General features: G+C 41.5%; 1 protein-coding gene across 1 annotated transcript in view; it reads left to right on the forward strand.

Annotated features, from left to right (window-relative positions):
- Positions 1–1,851: 1,851 nt before the first annotated feature.
- The window catches only part of LOC124712082 (protease inhibitors-like), a 50,042-nt gene continuing 32,406 nt past the window's right edge, over positions 1,852–19,487 (forward strand). Inside the window, exon 1 of the mRNA XM_047242378.1 lies at positions 1,852–1,930. Within this exon, the coding sequence (XP_047098334.1) occupies positions 1,852–1,930 (79 nt within the window). The remainder of the gene's footprint in view (positions 1,931–19,487) is intronic.

Raw genomic sequence — 19,487 nt, forward strand, 5'->3', positions numbered from 1 at the left:
TGGAAGAGAATGACCTAGAGTAAAACGATGGTAGGAATTCCACTCGAAGTTCTCGGCTGCAAACAATGCTAATGGACAAGTTACTTATTTTGAGCAATTGCTCAGTCAAACTTCAATAAAATCTCATAAAGAAGATATTCCCAGATCAATGCAATGCGATTTTTTTTCATTCACATAGGTGATTGTTTTTAGATATGTTTACAGCAAATAATACCTTTCAAGTGGTAAAATTTACCGAAAACTTTAGTCTTAAAATTCACCAATTGGTACTTCACATTTTTAACTTGGAAACTGCACATAAAATGGGTTAGCGTTAAGTTATTACTGTTCACATGCTGGGAGAATGAACGAAAGACACTGAGTAATATTCAAAAAATACAAATTCGAAGGGTTTAAAGGGGTTCAGTTTTTGCTATTAAGATCTGTACTAACAACCTTCCTAGTTTAAAGGAGTTCAGTTTTTGGTATTAAGATCTGCATTAACAATCTGCGTAGTGATAAAGTATAACCACCTCAAAAATTAACCTATGTCTCAGCGCAATATAAAATTAATTTTACTGCAACACGTCAGCGACATGAAAGATAGGCTCCAAGAATTCTACCGTCACCCTGTCGCTTAAAATTGTGTAGAGTATGGTAAAGGATACTACTTAACACTGGTTACTTGCTGAAATAAATATTCACTTTTAGCTGATTAGCAACAAATTTAGAAGTGCGTTTGCTTTCATGAAGATATTCAGGTTCTCTATCTCAGTCGTAGTTATCTACTTGTATATCATCCTCATATTCGTAAAAATCACCCCTGAAAAGCATTTTCCTGGCACCAGAGGGCCGGCCGTTGTGACCGAGCGGTTCTAGGCTCTTCAGTCTGGAACCGAGCGACCGCTACGGTCGCAGGTTCGAATCCTGCCTCGGGCATGGATGTGTGTAATGTCGTTAGGTTAGTCTAGGTGACTGATGACCTCAGCTGTCAAGTCCCATAGTGCTCAGAGCCATTTGAACGATTTTGAAATGATGTTTGGCATATTTTTGTTTAGTGTTTTTAAAATTTTGTCTCTCGTAAAAGAAATTTCATTTTATAGCGCTAAATGATACAGCTGTATTTTTCTTTTTCTCTTTACTGCAAAGTCTCTGTTTCACGCTACAGATCAATTTTCTCATATAACCTGGATTAAATATTGTGAACTTCAATTTTGCTATAAATACTGTTTATTCTTAAGTAACGGACAGGAGGATAAGTATGTAGAACAGAGATGTTCCGTAGGTTATGTGGCCCCGCATATATCTTCACAGTTTCTAGGCAGTTGAGCGCTTCCAGTTTCAAGTGGAATCTAGCAAGATTCTGATCGCATCAAGAAGAAAGCGATAATTTTGGCGTAATGCCTGATAGGTAAGCAACACACCTAATGTAGAGGTAACGTGGGTACGACCTTAACTGACCAAACCTACTTATGAAAGTCTACGGCGGCCTACGGTGGTTTTATAGCCCTTAGAAATTAAAGACAGAACTGCCTTTCTCAGTTTCTCGTAGAACTGTCAACTAATATTAATAAAGCACGTCAATTACCATATTTTGCATGCAATTACTCAATGTGTCATCGAGTGTCCCTTAACCACTATTTTCAGCCAAAGTATTCAACAGAGCAAGCAACGCAACGAAAAGCTGTGTACTTGAACAATGGTGCGTTGTTGGCATTACGATTTCCCACAAGATTACGGGCGGTGCGCGCACAGGGTCGGTGGCAGAGGCTATCGTGCTGCGTATATAGACCGGCCCGCTGGTTCGGGAGTGACCAATAGCGCACGTGACAGCGGCAGCAACAGCAACAGCAGCAAAGCTAGCGGCAGACAATGAGGACTCGCGCCGCGCTGACTGCCACCGCCCTCGTGGTCATCCTCTGCGTGGGCGTCGCTGCGGGCTTTGACGAATGTGAGTCTGCAGCTGCGTGCCATGAGTCGTCCGACGCTTCTCTGGCCTATTACGTTGTTGTTGCTGGTGTTGTGGTCTTCAGTCCGGAGACTGGTTTTATGCAACTCTCCATGCTACGCTATCCTGTGCAAGCTTCTTCATCTCCCAATACCTACTGCAACCTACATCCTTCTGAATCTGCTTAGTGTATTCATCTCTTGGTCTCCCTCTACGATTTTTACCCTCCACGCTACCCTCCAATGCTAAATTTGTGATCCCTTGATGCCTCAGAACATGTCCTACCAACCGGTCCCTTCTTCTTGTCAAGTTGTGCCACAAACTAATCTTCTCCCCAATTCTATTCAATGGCTCCTCATTAGTTATGTGATCTACCCATCTAATCTTCAGCATGGTTCTGTAGCACCACATTTCGAAAGCTTCTCCAAACTATTTATCGTCCACGTTTCACTTCCATACACGGCTACGCTCCATACAAACACTTTCAGACACGACTTCCTGACACTTAAATCTATACTTGATGTTAACAAATTTCTCTTCTTTAGAAACTCTTTCCTTGCCATTGCCAGTCTACATTTTATATCCTCTCTACTTCGACCATCATCAGGTTATTTTGCTCCCCAAATAGCAAAATTCCTTTACTACTTAAAGTGTCTCATTTCCTGATCTAATTCCCTCAGCATCGCCCGACTTAATTCGACTACATTCCATTATCCTCATTTTGCTTTTGTTGATGTTCATCTTATATCCTCCTTTCAAGACAGTGTCCATTCCGTTCAACTGCTCTTCCAAGTCCTTTCCTGTCTCTGACAGAATTACAATGTCATCGGCGAACCTCAAAGTTTTTATTTCTTCTCCATGGATTTTAATAGCTACTCCGAATTTTTCTTTTGTTTTCTTCACTGCTTGCTCAATATACAGATTGAATAGCATTGGGGAGAGGCTACAACCCTGTCTCACTCCCTTCCCAACCGCTGCTTCCCTTTCATGTCCCTCGACTCTTATAACCGCCATCTGGTTACTGTACAAATTGGAAATAGCTTTTCACTCCCTATATTTTACCCCTTCCACCTTTAGAATTTGAAAGAGAGTATTCCAGTCAACATTGCCAAAAGCTTTCTCTAAGTCTACAAATGCTAGAAACGTAGGTTTGCCTTTCCTTAATCTTTCTTCTAAGATAAGTCGTAGGGTCAGTATTGCCTCACTTGTTCCAACGTTTCTACGGAATCCAAACTGATCTTCCCCAAGGTCGGTTCTACTAGTTTTTCCATGCATCTGTAAAGAATTCGCGTTAGTATTTTACAGCTGTGGCTTATTAAACTGATTGTTCGGTAATTTTCACATCTGTCAACACCTGCTTTCTTTGGGATTGGAATTATTATATTCTTCTTGAAGTCTGATGGTATTTCACCTGTCTCATACATCTTGCTCACAAGATGGTAGAGTTTTGTCACGACTGGCTCTCCCAAGGCCGTCAGTAGTCCTAATGGAATGTTGTCTACTCCTGGGGCGTTGTTTCGACTCAGGTCTTTCAGTGCTCTGTCAAACTCTTCACGCAGTATTGTATCTCCCATTTCGTCTTCATCTACATTCTCATCCATTTCCAGAATATTGTCCTCAAGTACGTCACCCTTGTATATACCCTCTATATACTCCTTCCACCTTTCTGCTTTCCCTTCTTTGCTTAGAACTGGGTTTCCATCTGAGCTCTTGATATTCATACAAGTGGTTCTCTTTAATTTTCCTGTAGGCAGTATCTATCTTACCCCTAGTGAGGTAAGCCTCTACATCCTTACATTTGTCCTCTAGCCATCCCTACTTAACCATTTTGCACTTCCTGTCGATCTCATTTTTGAGACGTTTGTATTCCTTTTTGCCTGCTTCATGTACTGCATTTTTATATTTTCTCCTTTCATCAGTTAAATTCAATATTTCTTCTGTTACCCAAGGATTTCTATTAGCCCTCGTCTTTTTACCTACTTGATCCTCTGCTGCCTTCACTGCTTCATCCCTCAGAACTACCCATTCTTCTTTTACTGTATTTCTTTCCCGCATTCCTGTCAATTGTTCCCTTATGCTCTCCCTGAAACTCTGTACAACCTCTAGTTCTTTCAGTTTATCCAGGTCCCATCTAATTAAATTCCCACCGTTTTGCAGTTTCCTCAGTTTTAATCTACAGTTCATAACCAATAGATTGTGGTCGGAGTCCACATCTGCCCCTGGAAGTGTCTTACAATTTAATACCTGGTTGCTAAATCTCTGTCTTACCATTATATAATCTATCTGATACCTTCTAGTGTTTCCAGGATTCTTCCATGTATACAACCTTCTTTCATGATTCTTGAACCAAGTGTTAGCTATGATTAAGTTATGCTCTGCGCAAAATTCTACCAGACGGCTTCCTCTTTCATTTCTTTCCCCCAATCCATATTCACCTACTATGTTTCCTTCTCTCCCTTTTCCTACTCTTGAATTCCGGTCACCCACGACTATTAAATTTTCGTCTCCCTTCACTACCTGAATAATTTCTTTTATCTCATCGTGTTACTTGTACAAAAAGCACAACTCTTCGGAATCACTAAGGTATTAAATTTCGTTGTTCATTTAAAGACTGTCCATCTGAAATGATTGCGAGGCTGCACTTATGGATCACATCAGTGACAGAACTGAGACTTTAAATATCTAAGTAGAAATTCTCTCGATGTTACGTCTACGATTATTTTTATTCTTTTTGAGAAAATGGTTGAAACTGATTCCCTGATCTTATGGTATTGACAAGGGATTTCACATAGATTCCGTATTCCAGGATTTCCGGAAGGCTTTTGCCACTGTACCACAGAAGCGGCTCGTAGTAAAATTGCGTGCTTATGGAATATCATCTCAGTTATGTGACTGGATTTGCGATTTCCTGTCAGAGAGGTCACAATTCGTAGTAACTGAAGAAAAGTCATCGAGTAAAACGGAAGCGATTTCAGGCGTTCCCCAAGGTAGTGTTATGGGGCCTTTGCTGTTCCTTATCTACATAAACGATTTGGGAGACAATCTGAGCAGCCGTCTTCGGTTGTTTGCAGATGTCGCTGTCGTTTATCGACTAATACAGTTATCAGAAGATAAAAAAACTGCAAAACGATTTATAAAAAATATCTGAATGGTGCGAAAAGTGGCAGTTGACCCTAAATAACGAAAAGTGTGAGGTCATCCACATGAGTGCTAAAAGGAATTCGTTAAACTTCGGTTACACGATAAATCAGTCTTATCTAAAAGCGGTAAATTCAACTAAATACCTAGGTATTACAATTACGAACAACTTAAATTGGAAAGAACACTGAAAATGTCGTGGGGAAGGCTAACCAAAGGCTGAGTTTTATTGGCAGGACAGTTAGAAAATGTAACAGACCTACTAAGGAGACTGCCTACACTACGCTTGTCCGTCCTCTTTTAGAATACTGCTGCGCAGTGTGGGATCCTTACTGGATAGGACTGACGGAGTACATCGAAAAAGTTCAAAGAAAGGCAGCACGTTTTGAATTATCTCGAAATATGGGAGAGAGTGTCACAGAAATGATACAGGATTTGGGCTGGAAATCCTTAAAAGAAAGGCGTTTTTCGTTGCGACGTAATCTTCTTACGAAATTCCAATCACCAACTTTCTCCTCCGAATGCGAAAATATTTTGTTGACACCGACCTACATAGGGCGGAACGATCACCACTATAAAATAAGGGAAATAAGAGCTCGTACGGAAAGATATAGGTGTTCATTCTTTCCGCGTGCTATACGAGATTGGAATAATAGAGAATTGTGAAGGTGGTTCGATGAACCCTCTGCCAGGCACTTAAATGTCATTTGCAGAGTATCCATGTAGATGTAGACATTTCCGTATTTCTACGTACTTGCTACACGCAATATCTTCTGTAATCATTTCTGTATATTCTACTCATTGTCTGCCCTAACTGTTCTTCCGTTATACTTTCTCTTTTCAGCGCTAACTTTTCCTGAATGCAGTAGTAGACTTGCTACTGATCTGTTCTTTCTTCTCCTAAGGGACTTCCATGTGACACAGTTTCTTCTCCTCCGGATTTCCGAAGGGCCACGTTTCACTTCCAAGTGCTGCTCTGCTTCAGCCGAAAGCTCTGAACATCTGCTCCCTCGTTTCTGTAGCAACATCCAATGCAAGAAGAGGTCTTACACTGAATAATTCATTCTTCGCTTCCGCTAGTCTACATGTGATATATTCTTTGCGTCAGCCATCTCATATAATCTTGCTTTCTAGGTAAAAAAGTGTTTCTACTTTTCCACCACGTCTCGTTCCCAAGTTTGTTTTTATGTTGTTATTATCCTTCGTGCCCCTCTTCAAATATACCCACATTTAAAATATACCGTTTTTTGCCGTCTGGGATGCACGTTTTTAAAACGATATCACTGATTTCGATTAAAGTTGATCATCTCCACACTTGATCTTGATAAGAATATTTTCTCCCATGCTGCCACTTGAATTTAAATAGTCATTGCAATTTCATAGATAGTCTGTGTTTCGCAACAGTCTTCTTTGAAATGGTGCATATCTACGAAATGATGGTGACTGTTTAAATTCACGCGTGGCGGGGAAGAAGGTAGTCCCTTCAAGATCCAAACTGAAGATGATAATTTTGATCGAAACTTCCTTTATCATGAAAACAATGTACAGCTCAGATGACAAAATATAAGAATAATTTTAAAAGTCTCTCGCCATGAATGTTTCAATAATAGCGAAACAAGTACATCTACACATGTAGCACGCAAGCCAACGTATACTGCAGCACGGGGGGTACCTCTTTTTCATTCATGTACTGACCGAGGGAAATATTTCTTCAGAGCTCTGTACACACCCTAATCTCTTTTATCTTATTTTCATGATCCCGAAGGGAGATATACAATGATGGCAGCGTAAAGGTCACAGTATTTTTCAGAATTACCCAAAAAGGATTAGCAAGAACAAAGCAACCTTTGGTACAAGGATTCCCACTTAAACTGCCAGAGTATTTCTGAAACACTTCCCTACGGAATTTAGTGACCTCTTATAAGCCTAGCAACGCGTCTCTAAGCTAGCGACAATGAGTCCCTAACACAGCAACGACGCTCTAGAATGGGTCGCAGTAGCGTCTTGTGTGCGATTTCCTTCGCACACGCATTGTACTTTCCCAAAACTCTTCCAACACACCCAAGTTTTGCTATTTGCTTTCCCTAATACTAATTTTACGCGATTGTCCTGTTTAATATCGATTCTTAATATTATGTCTAAATAATTATGCCATCTGTCATCCTCAGGCGACCAGCGCTAAATTGCAGTCGGATACCGTCAGCTCCTTCTTTGTTACGGGCGTTATCATGCATTTCTTCACTTCTGAAATACCTCACATCCATGACAGAAAACGGAAATTTTGTGTATGTCTTTCTGCGTTGATTCACGATAGTACGATGAGGATTATTTCCGACAGACAACAGCGTCTTTAGCGAAGATTCTGACGTAGCAACTTATTCTGACAATTGGTTTATGTAAATTGAAAATATCAGAGGTCTTATTACGCCTCCTTACAGAACATGCAAAATTACTTTCGTTTCTGTCGAACAGTCACCATCCAGTAGGCCTATAACGTACTGGATTCTATTAATCAAATATTCCTCGTGTCACTCGCGTGTCTGTAAACTGTATAACACTGGTTACCAACCTTTATGAGATCTTTACCCCTGAGTGCAGTTATGCTAGCTATAGATAGCTATTGTTGAAATCCTTCCTGGGTCCCTCACAGCCTTAGTAATGAATAAAGATGTTAATTTTCCCTCTGCTGTTGTAGCTGTAGACATTGCTATTTAAGTTGTGTTGTATCGTTTACTACGAGTTTCATTAGTGAATACATGTACTGTGACGGTGCAGGCAGAACGCTCAATTATTTGAAGAGCCAGCTACAAGATGAAAGTGGCTGAACACCACTTATTATCCCCATTGCTCTCATTAGTGCAGTCACTACCTTCCCGTAAGCGACACCCTAACTAAAGTGTAAAACGTGAATGACCTGAAATTTGCAAAATATGTTTAATATATTGATCTATTTGTTTACGAAAGCAACAATATGCGAAGAGCAAAAGCTGATGAACTTAGCTTCTCGAGAAGGTCAATAACATCTTTCCTACAGTTCTAATTTTCGTCAATATATTTCTCAAAAAATTTGTACCATTCTTACCTATTCCCTGACTATTGTCCATGTGCTACATTAATTATTGATGTTATTGTGTTTGTTGAACAAAGATGAATATGCAGTGCTTTTCCAAAATTATGGAAAATTCCGTTTGTAGTCTTGGCATACGTCACCGTACTCCACCTTGGAATGGGGCGTTGTCTACTAACACATGACCACGTGTGTTGATAGTCCGTGGTGAGAGGCTCTCTCCTCTCATCCCCCCTTCCCCCTCCCCCCCAAACCCCAATCTACGAGGGCCGTTCAGAAAGTAACCTCCGGTTGATTTAAAAAAAATACACCAAGTTAAATAAAAATATTTTAATATATACGTCTTACAACTACATCTTTGCACTATTTTTCTACATAGTCTCCATAGCGATTGAGGCACTTATCGTATCTCTTCACAAGCTTTGAAATTCCTTCTGCATAAAAATCACCCGCTTGTGCCTGGAGCCAGCCTGTGACCGCATCTTTGAGCTCTTCGTCGTCATCAAACCGCTGTGACCCGAGCCATTTCTTCAAATGCATGAAGAGGTGATAATCACTTGGCGCCAGGTCTGGGCTGTAAGGTGGATGGTTGATAACGTCCCACTTGAAGGACTCAAGAAGGGCCGTTGTTCTGCGAGCAGAGTGAGGACTGGCGTTATCGCGCAAAAAAACGATACTGGAAGTCAGCATACCACGGCGTTTGTTCTGTATAGCCCGTCGTAACTTTTTTATTGTTTCACAGTACACGTCTTGATTAATGGTCGTACCACGTTCCATGAATTCAACCAACAACACCCCTTTGGCATCCCAAAACACCATTGCCATCAGTTTTCTGGCAGAAAAATCTTGCGAGGCTTTTCTTGGTTTGGTAGGCGAATTTGAATGTGCCCACATCTTTGATTGTTCTTTTGTCTCAGGGTTCACGTACTTAATCCAGGTTTCGTCACCGGTCACGATTCTGTTTAACAATGGTTCTCCTTCGTCCTCATAACGTGACAGAAAGTCTAATGCAGAGGCCATTCTTTGAGTTTTGTGGTGGTCGGTAAGAATTTTGGGCACCCATCGTGCACAGAACTTACGGTAACCCAATCTTGCTGTCACTATCTCGTACAAGAGAGTCTTAGAAATCTGTGGAAAACCAGTAGACAACTCCGACATTGAGAAACGTTGATTTTCACGAACTTTTGCATCAACTGTCTGAACGAGTTCGTCAGTCACCAATGATGGTCTACCACTCCTCTCTTCATCATGAACGTTTTCTCGTCCAGTTTTAAATAAACGTACCCATTCACGGACAACTCCTTCACTCATAACTCTTGGTCCGTACACCGCACAAAGCTCACGATGAATAGCTGCTGCAGAATATCCTTTGGCTGTAAAAAACCTTATGACAGCACGCACTTCACATTTGGCGGGGTTTTCTATTGCAGCACACATTTCAAACTGCCACAAAAACTAAACTAGCGCAGGTACGACGTTCACTCGACCACGTCTTGATGCCGACTGACCTGTTGAGTGCGTGAACGCACAGATGGCGTCGCTACACCCCCCACAACCCGCACTGTGACCAATCGGAGGCTACTTTCTGAACCGCCCTCGTATGATATCTGCGGTATACTGTGCGGAGAGTGGAGAAGCTAATTTAAATTGTATCTGCCCTTTGTTGTAGCGATTAATGAGACAAGTGCAAAGGATTTCAAAGTTTTGTGTTGTGCCTGGACTTTAGCTTAAGCTTTTAGGCCTGAGATTTTAGTGTGTTACGGCACGACGGCCTCATCTATTTTATTCCAGCGACAGATACTTACTGTACTGTTTTATTTCTTTCCGCTAGAAGACTCTTCTTTATTCTAAGTTTTGCAACTGACAAAAAATTAAATTTCTTACGTAGTTACTTAGATCTGAAGATGAACAACTTTGATCGAAACCCGTGCCAGCCATACCATGACATGAATGTGCAACTAAGACGGCAAAATTACCGATAAAATATTTTTCCAACGCATGACCGTTATAATCACTGACTTTTTATCGGGCAGTACTTCATCCGTTGTATGTAATATTGTCCACTGAGTAAAGTTTAATTTACAGTATTAAAAATCATATTTGTTCCATAACATAAATGAAGAATACTCAGTTTAACACATTTCCAGCCAATGTCAAGCCCTCACAAACATTACCATTATAGCCATTTAACCTGTAATATTTTTTAATTTAATTGTGGGTAATATTGTCCATTGGGTAAACTGTAATTTCAGTGTCCAGAAAGAAATCTGATGCATAACACTCGATGCAAGTGGATTGAATCTTTGCTTATAATGTCCCTTCTGGACATTAGTCATCTGCTTCCTGGAGATAGCGCAATAAGCAGAGAACTAGTTTGAAATAAACAAAAATCGGTGGAAGATAAACAGTGTGCTTGTTATTCTAGCTTAAATGCTCTTCTAAAGCATCATTTTCATTTTCTGGTGCCATTGTACACTTTATTATATTTTGTATCGACCACTTTCTGTCCACGTACTTCCTACATTTATATTTCTTGACTGTCTCTTTCTATTTTGGCCATCGTTTGTTACATCTGCGTTAGAGTCCACTGATTATGGGTAATCGCCCGTACATAACTTGTAAGCTATTTTTATTTCTTTTCTTTGTCATCTGTCCAGGTAGCAGACATTGGCGTGAATCGTGATTCGGTGGATTGTGTTACCTTTAATAGGTGTGTTTCCATATTTTACTTATTTGTTATATGTTTTCCATAGTTGAATACTGGAAACCGATGAGTGTGGTAAGCAGTTCAGAACTGACATGCAGGATGTCTGATGATCAAACGAAAGATTGTTCAAATCGCCCTAGAATTCGTCCATCTCCAAGTCTTCCAATCATTCGAGCCGTAGGTTAAGATAATACGAACCGCTGCGCCTTCCACGGTACGTGAGGCAGCTGCAGCGGGAAATAGTGTAGAAGAAGGCAGAAAGTGGAATATTGGCAGCAAACAATTGAGGACGTAGGGTGAAAATGCTACTCTGAGATGAAATTATTACAGGAGAGAAATTCGTGGCGGTCTGCAACGGACCAGTTATTATACTTGTATCTCAACCAACCCCGAGAAATCTCTCAAACATATTCAAAACGTTCGCTGTCAGTGCCATCTGGTCCTCATTTCATCCTTTGAGCGACAAATTAAACGCTTCACATCGACTCAACACATGTCCCACTGTCGTGACCATTATTCTAGCACATCTGTTTCACAAACTTTTTTCCTCGCTAATTATAATCAGCGCCATGGTGTTACATTCGTCATTTGTGCAGTTCATTTCCTGCGTTTCACCGTATTACACTTCAGAATCATTCCTGTTTTTCACTCTCCAGCTGTCATTTGCATGCAATAAATTAATCAAAAAGACTTTTTACGGTAATCAATTTTGAAGTGACGGAGCAACAGCGAGCTTCTTAACCAGCATAACAAAAACAATCAGTTTCGACACCAACAAATACTTATTCGTTCTGGAAATAGGTTGCAGTCAAAAATGGCGATCTACACACCAATAACTCCTAGGAAACTGCAATTGCTGATTGGTGCCTTTTGGTACATAAAGCGGCTCCACGCGTCACAAAGGAGATTGTCGTTTTTGCCTCCAACCGATGACCAGAACGAATAAATATTGTCTGCTATCCAAATTGCCTGTTTTTGTTATTCTATGTATTGAGGAATTTGCTCCTTACAAGAGACCGTTTTTGTCTAAATCAAATATTCAGACCCAGATAATGCTCATTAGGTGGAGTTCAGAGTGCTATGTGGAAAAGACCACATTGCCCAAATAATGCACAAAAAATCCTTCTATCTTTTAACTACAAAATACATAAATGTTTTTAGTTATTCATGAACTCATATACGACGCCACTGTGGAATGGTGTAATTATCCACAAACCAACATGGAAAGTGCTTTCACCGGCATCATCGGCATCCAAATACACTACGTAATCAAAAGTATCCGGACACCTGGCTGAAATGACTCACAAGTTCGTGGCGCCCTCCTTCCGTGATGTGGGAATTCAGTAGAGTGTTGCCCAGCCTTAGCCTTGATGACAACTTCCACTCTCGCAGGCATACGCTCAATCAGGTGCTGGAAGATTTCTTAGGGAATGGCAGCCCATTCTTCACGGAGTGCTGCACTGAGAAGAGGTATCGATGTCGGTTGGTGAGGCCTGGTACGAAGTTGGCGCTCCTAAAACATCCCGAAGGTGTTTTATAGGATTCAGGTCAGAACTCTGGGCAGGCCAGTCCATTTCAGGGACCGTTCATTATGAACAGTTGCTCGATCGCATTGAAAGATGCGATTGCCATCCCCGAATTGCTCTTCAATAGTGGGAAGCAAGAAGGTGCTTCAAACATCAATGTAGGCCTGTGCTGTGATAGTGCCACGCAAAACAGCAAGGGGTACAACCTCCTCCATGAAAACCACGATCACACCATAACACCGCCGCCTCCGAATTTTACTCTTGGCACTACACACACTGGCAGATGACGTTCACCGGGCATTCGCCACACCCAAACCCTGCCATCGGATCGCCACATTGTGTACCGCGATTCATCACTCCACACAACGTTTTTCCACTGTTCAGTCGTCCAATGTTTACGCACCTTTCACCAAGCGAGGCGTCGTTTGGCATTTACCGGCGTGATGTGTGGCTTATGAGCAGCCGCTCGACCATGAAATCCAAGTTTTCTCACCTCCCGCCTAACTGTCATAGTGCTTGCAGTGGATCCTGATGCAGTTTGGAATTCCTGCGTGATGGTCTGGATAGGTGTCTGCCATTACACATTACTACCGTCTTCAAATGTCGGTGGTCTCTGTCAGTCAACAAACGATGTCGGCCTGTACGCTTTTGTGCTGTATGTGTCCCTTCACGTTCCACTTCACTATCACATTGGAAACAATGGATCTAGGGATGTTTAGGAGTGTGGAAATCTCGCGTACAGACGTATGGCACAAGTGACACCCAATCAGCTGACCACGTTCGACGTCCGTCAGCTCTGTGGAGGGTCCCATTCTGATCTCTCACGATTTCTAATGACTTCTGAGGTCGATGATATGGAGTACCTGGCAGCAGGTGGCAGCACAACGCACCTAATATGAAAGACGTATGTTTTTGGAGGTGTACGGATACTTTTGATCACATCGTGTACGTATGTTAGTGCAAATTCAGATGTATGGATGACAACAGAATACCTTCCAAAATTGGTTTGGAATGCCTTTCCAGAAAAAGTAGATGTAAGAGCTCTGATAATAATCGATAGATGGATCGGTCACAAAAATGAACGTGCATCCGATAGAGTGATACTTGATCATAATATAACTATCAAGTTGGTTCAAAAAATGGTTCAAATGGCTCTGAGGACTATGGGACTTAACAGCGGAGGTCATCAGTCCCCTAGAACTTAGAACTACTTAAACCTAACTAACCTAAGGACATCACACACATCCATGCCCGAGGCAGGATTCGAACCTCCAACCGTAGCAGTCCCGCGGTTCCGGACTGAGCGCCTAGAACCGGTAGACCACCGCGGCCGGCTATCAAGTTGGTTTCCTCTAACACAAAGTATTGTATGCATAATTGTTGGTCTTTTATTTTTGTCAACATAAGATTTATTCCACACGTAATCATGATTGTCAGCCTTCATTATGACTCATCTCACAAATCTCTTCATCTTAGGGCGGTTTTGTGTGTTTCAATGCAAACCATGTTACCACTTCCAGAATGAGATTTCCACTCTGCAGCGGAGTGTGCGCTGATATGAAACTTCCTGGCAGATTAAAACTGTGTGCCCGACCGAGACTCGAACTCGAGTTCGAGTCTCGGCCGGGCACACAGTTTTAATCTGCCAGGAAGTTTCATGTTACCACTTGCTTGGAAAACGTCAGGACACTAGAATTAAGAGATTTGACAGCGTTCTCAATAACGCGACGAGCAATGGATAATGGCGTCGAGTTGCCGATGAATGTGAAGTTTTAACATTTATAAAGTTTTACCTTTTCAGTTTTCAATTGATTTCAACTCATTGTCTTAAAAATATAATGTTTGCTGCGAATACTTGACCCTCCTGGTTGACTGATACTTTTTTCCTTGTGCCCTGTAAGAAAATTTCGAAAATGGCAACAGTATTAACAGATTTTCAGCTCGCTATGCTGAAACAATATTATATTACCATTACTGTTGCCCTGCTTTGACATCGGGGCTGAAGTTGACAGACGAACGGTAAGGATTTTTTTTTGTGTTGTAGTGGGAATCGAACACAGAACTCCTCTCGTCGGACACTAACAGTCAAGGGAAACCACGGAAGACCTAAAGCTGGATAGCCATAGGGAAATTAGAATTTCACACCTCCAGGACGGGAACCACTGAACTACCTCACTCGGCGCATCGGCCAGAGACCCACATGAGACCGCAATGATTCTACTCTAACGCACGCCTGGATATCGACAGCTGGCCAGAGACAGCAGTGAAAATAAACAGTGACCTCTTCGATAAGCCGCTACGTTTGCCAGCAGACATGGTCGGTTTAAAGATCCACTTCTGGAGGAACGCCTTGATAAAGTCGGCCGCAGTTCTAGACGAAACGCTACGAAACAATCAATTCCTTGTATGACGGACACAGGTACCCGAAAATAGACCGTCTCTGTCACAAATATTTTCCTAAGTGATAAGTTACCCGTTTGTTAGCCCGAGTGTTCTTCCAGCCCGAGCAAGGGTCAGAACGCACGCCCAACACGCCGTAGTTTTTATCTCTGAGACAGAAACCTTGGCTTGAAATAAACAACCTCGTCTTCGTCAACAAAGTAGCCAAATGACAGAATTAACGTACAGATGAAACCGCCTCAGGTCACGTATTATGTTGCTCGTCAGACCGGAGCGTCGTCATATGGCTGAAAATTACAAAAAACATTAGCATCAGTTAGAATGGTGCCGAGTGGTCTTTAAGTCTCTAACGCATTGACACCATGCCAATGAATGTAAGTTACCAGGTTCTAAGTCAATTGCGCTGTTTAGCTTTGCTTGATGCTATTGACATATACGTCAATTTTTAATCGTCTGAGAATGCTCACGTCTGACGAACGAAACTCGTCAATAATTCAGTTAATAAGCGAGCGACCTGTACATTAATTACGACGATCGCTGTATCGCCTGACGGTCATTCCTGCATTACACGAATAACTGTTACACTGATCGTGTTCAGCGCAAGATGACGCACGAGGTGTATTCAAAAGGTAACGGGAATTTTGTAAGGTCGCGTACTGCATTATTCCGGTTCGATATTTTCCGTTGTTGTGTTAGTAAACATGAGTGGAACGTATCTGTTCAATGTCAGCCATATCAGACGTTAAGTCTGTTAACAACCGTCAAATAGTCACAAATGTTTTGGTTGTATCGGCAATTATTTATTTTGTATAAAAGTCAATCTGTTGCATGTTGCTTTTGATGAGTCTGCCATGAGCAAAAAAAAAAAAATGATTAACGAGTGATATGAGCATTTTGATGAAGGCTGTGAAGACGTTGTACTATGTGAGGAGCAGCTTGGACTTCCCAGCACCTCATCAGACGATGGAATCGTGGAATGGTTATGAACTCTCGCCGATTCACAAGTAGACAAGTTTCTGGTGATGTCGCCATACTGGATGGCTCATGCCATAAAGGTTTCACATATTTTTGGTGTTAAACGCGTGGTAGCAAAATTTGTTCCTTAAACTACTGAATTCTGAGTAAAAAAAGCGGCGCAGCAAATATAAAAAAATAGAGTTATTAGTGAAAGAAAATGAGAGTTTCGAAGAAAAGATAATAGAAACTTGATTAAAACCATTTGCAAATGTCATCGAGCGGATGTGAGAAGATGCAGTGAAAATCAGATAAGAGAGACAACTGAAAACAGTATAAGTATGAAGCTACCAAGACCGAAACGTAAGCTGTGTACGAGATATATTTCATAAATTAAGATGGCAACTAACAGAAGAAAGAGGTTTGTACAAGCATTCCGAGACGTGTTTACTTATTTGTGCATTCTATTTCATCTGGCAAAATTAAAGCCTTCAGGCCCCCCTTACACCCAATTAGACAACATCAGTGAGTTAACATTTGATTATGAATAGTATGTAAGCAATACAGAATACAATATATATATATATATATATATATATATATATATATATATATATATATATATATATAGTAATGCATATATGGAATTTAAGAAATGTCAGTCCTGTCCCTTTCTTCATTGCGTTTTTGTTGAATGTGAGTCGTGACATCTGACAGCAACGTCTGAGAACTGTATAGAAGGAATTAATGTGGAGAAGAAACTGATTAGTAAGAGCGAGAGCGAGAAATAGTGGAATAATGTTAGCAGATGAGATGGAAGCAAGAAAACAGAAACAGCAAACGATGATAAAAATATAAATAATGGTTCAAATGGCTCTGAGCACTATGCGACTTAACTTCTGAGGTCATCAGTCGCCTAGAACTTAGAACTAATTAAACCTAACTAACCTAAGGACATCACACACATCCATGCCCGAGGTAGGATTCGAACCTGCGACCGTAGCGGTTGCTCGGCTCCGGACTTGAGCGCCTAGAACCGCACGGCCACTCCGGCCGGCCAAAAAATATAAATACCTTATAATATGACAGAGATACGGATCACTGTTGGACAGAAAGGAAACAGTTGGGATGCGCCGAGAAGGAAACGACGCGGATCGTAACAGATAAAGATTTAATCTCCTCTTGAATGTAGAGTTGAATAAGACGCAGGTTACAGGTAAGTTTTCTCCGCAGTCGTATAGCTGAAATGGACAACAAGACAGCCAGCCAGGACTCTGGACATAACCGATCGCGTATTGCAGTTACGGTTGTATAGTTCAAGAGGTGGATCAGATACATAAATAGCTGACAATGAATATGACATGCTGGAAGTAATACGAGATGAGAGGCATAATGCCATCCGAAGTATGAAGAAATAAAGGTGCGAAATGTGCAGAAGCAGTCAAGTGGACAATTTACATGGGAGGAAATAATGGTCCATCGCAAACACACATCCATATTGAATCTTCTCAAATTTCCACGTGGTCACGAAAGCTGACCAACACATAGTAAGTATTAGTTCGCTACTCAGCCGTCTAGAGGACGACATGGTTAAGTCAGCTACGTTCCAGCACCCCAACCAGCCTCTCCATTCGGCCACCTCCTACCGTTAGCTGGAAACGTGAATCATTCCTGCCACAGGTCACCGGCGCTGCACTCCAAGCACGCATAGGCAGAATCATCCTAGAAAATCGGTCACATATATGTTTTAGCACTCTACTTACAACTAAATATTGCGATCAAGGTCTCAATTGGATTACATTCGACAATGAGCGAAGTATCGGAAATACACCCTGCTGACGGCCGTGGCTCTGGAAATAGAAATATCAGTACCATTCTTATGACCTGACATATTCTTCCCTTTGCTGCCACAGTATTCCACCTCTAATCCATACCTTCCTTACATCTGGACTTAGTCATTTCCTTTGCACATATCGGAACACACACACATACTTTACAAGCCTTATGCTCAAGGCGAGCTTATCATGCATCCCCTACTACTAAGTATAATACTTCACCAATAAACGATTGTCGGCGATGCGAAATACTACTGACAGAGAATCAGAGTGGTACCACTGGGGCTTAGAAAGAGAGGTGTAAGCGTCTTACAAACCGCCAGATGTTAAAAAACCCGATCACAATAACTACTGTATCTTAATGTCACATTCGATCTTGATTCTACAGGTGCATACAAGTATCCACGTTAAAAGGTATACTGGCTTTATAAATCGAGGTATGGCATTACCTCTGAATGAAGTGGTTTTTTCAAGACAATTATTGTGACACTGAATGAATGTAGACGGTGATTGTAAGAGTGTATATTATCAGACCAGCAGTGCGTTTACACGTCGCCGTCGGTGCACCCTCGTAATAAAATTACAGAAATTTGAAAGTGATTTAGCTAAGGAGCGTGGTATGAAACCAGGATTTGCAACTCCCTCACGCAGCCGCCACTAGACATTTCTCCAGTATTTGCAACACATTCTGTCTCTATGCCATGTCAGAGGTTCTGATATAGACCCACTGAATTATAGGCGATGATTGATTGAGAAGGATCACAAACAGTAGTAGATGGTGTGTGTGCTGATTGAGGTAGTAAGAAATGTACGCTAGGTTTCCAGATCTCTAGTGCTACGCTTTCGGTAGAAATGCTGTCTGGGATTTGTAATCAAGTCTTTCCATTCAACCATATACCTGCGTTGGATTCTGTGGAGAAGTCGTTTAATGACTACAGCCACTAGTGAATCATATTTCTGGTACTCTCATATATCGAAACGAGTCACCTTCCTCGAACCTCTCTGCTGCAGTAAAATTCAAACGTGGTTTTAGGTAGTCCCTACACATCTTGCAACTGCTGCCATTTCTGCAGCTTTGCGCATGTGATCGTTCAAATGTTAAGTCGGTATATAGTAGAAGACAGAGAAAGCTATATCTAACACCTTCTGCAACCCATGTAGAACCAGGCTGAGTTGAGTTACTGCAAGAGAACTGTATTTTGACCATTCGATGGAAACGAAGCCTGCTCCTACATCACAAAGTAGTGTAAAAGACAGTACAGCATCTGGGAGGAGGATGAGGAATTTGCTGCTGCTTTGTAGTGCGTCCTCAAACTACAAACAGGTACTACAGATCCACGTCCCTCAGGGCCCATTCACATCTATCAGCCCAACATGTTATCTTCGTTGTTCTATGCCATCCTACAGAGAAAAATTACAAACTATAAAAGCTCCACTAACTTCATCTGATAAAGAACTCGATAGGATTTTTACCTCATCTCTCCCCTCCCATATATCGAAAACAAATACCATCTTCATGCCGGCTTCGAGCACATGTGACGATCCTATTAAATATACAGGTATTGATCCACAACACAGACCAGTTTAAAGTTTCATCACCTATACTGTAGGAGGATGACTGTACCCCACAAACTGTACTATAAGTCCAAGAGACCCTCCCTGTGACTCTGTAACGTTGTTTGAAACTGTTTACTGTTTTTTTTTTCTGCTGCAACACGCTTGTTACACTGCCAGACATTTTGTTTCTTCCACCACGACTTCGAGGACTGTGTCAAGTTCTAAACTGACATTAACACTTTCTGATCCACTGCTACTCATAGAAAACTAGACGTCACATGGTATAAGTCATGTTGTTACTGCTGCTACCAATACACACCACACACACACACACACACACACACACACACACACACACACACACACACACACTTGA

The sequence above is a fragment of the Schistocerca piceifrons genome, chromosome 8 (genome assembly GCF_021461385.2).
Source record: "Schistocerca piceifrons isolate TAMUIC-IGC-003096 chromosome 8, iqSchPice1.1, whole genome shotgun sequence".
NCBI lineage: Eukaryota > Metazoa > Arthropoda > Insecta > Orthoptera > Acrididae > Schistocerca > Schistocerca piceifrons.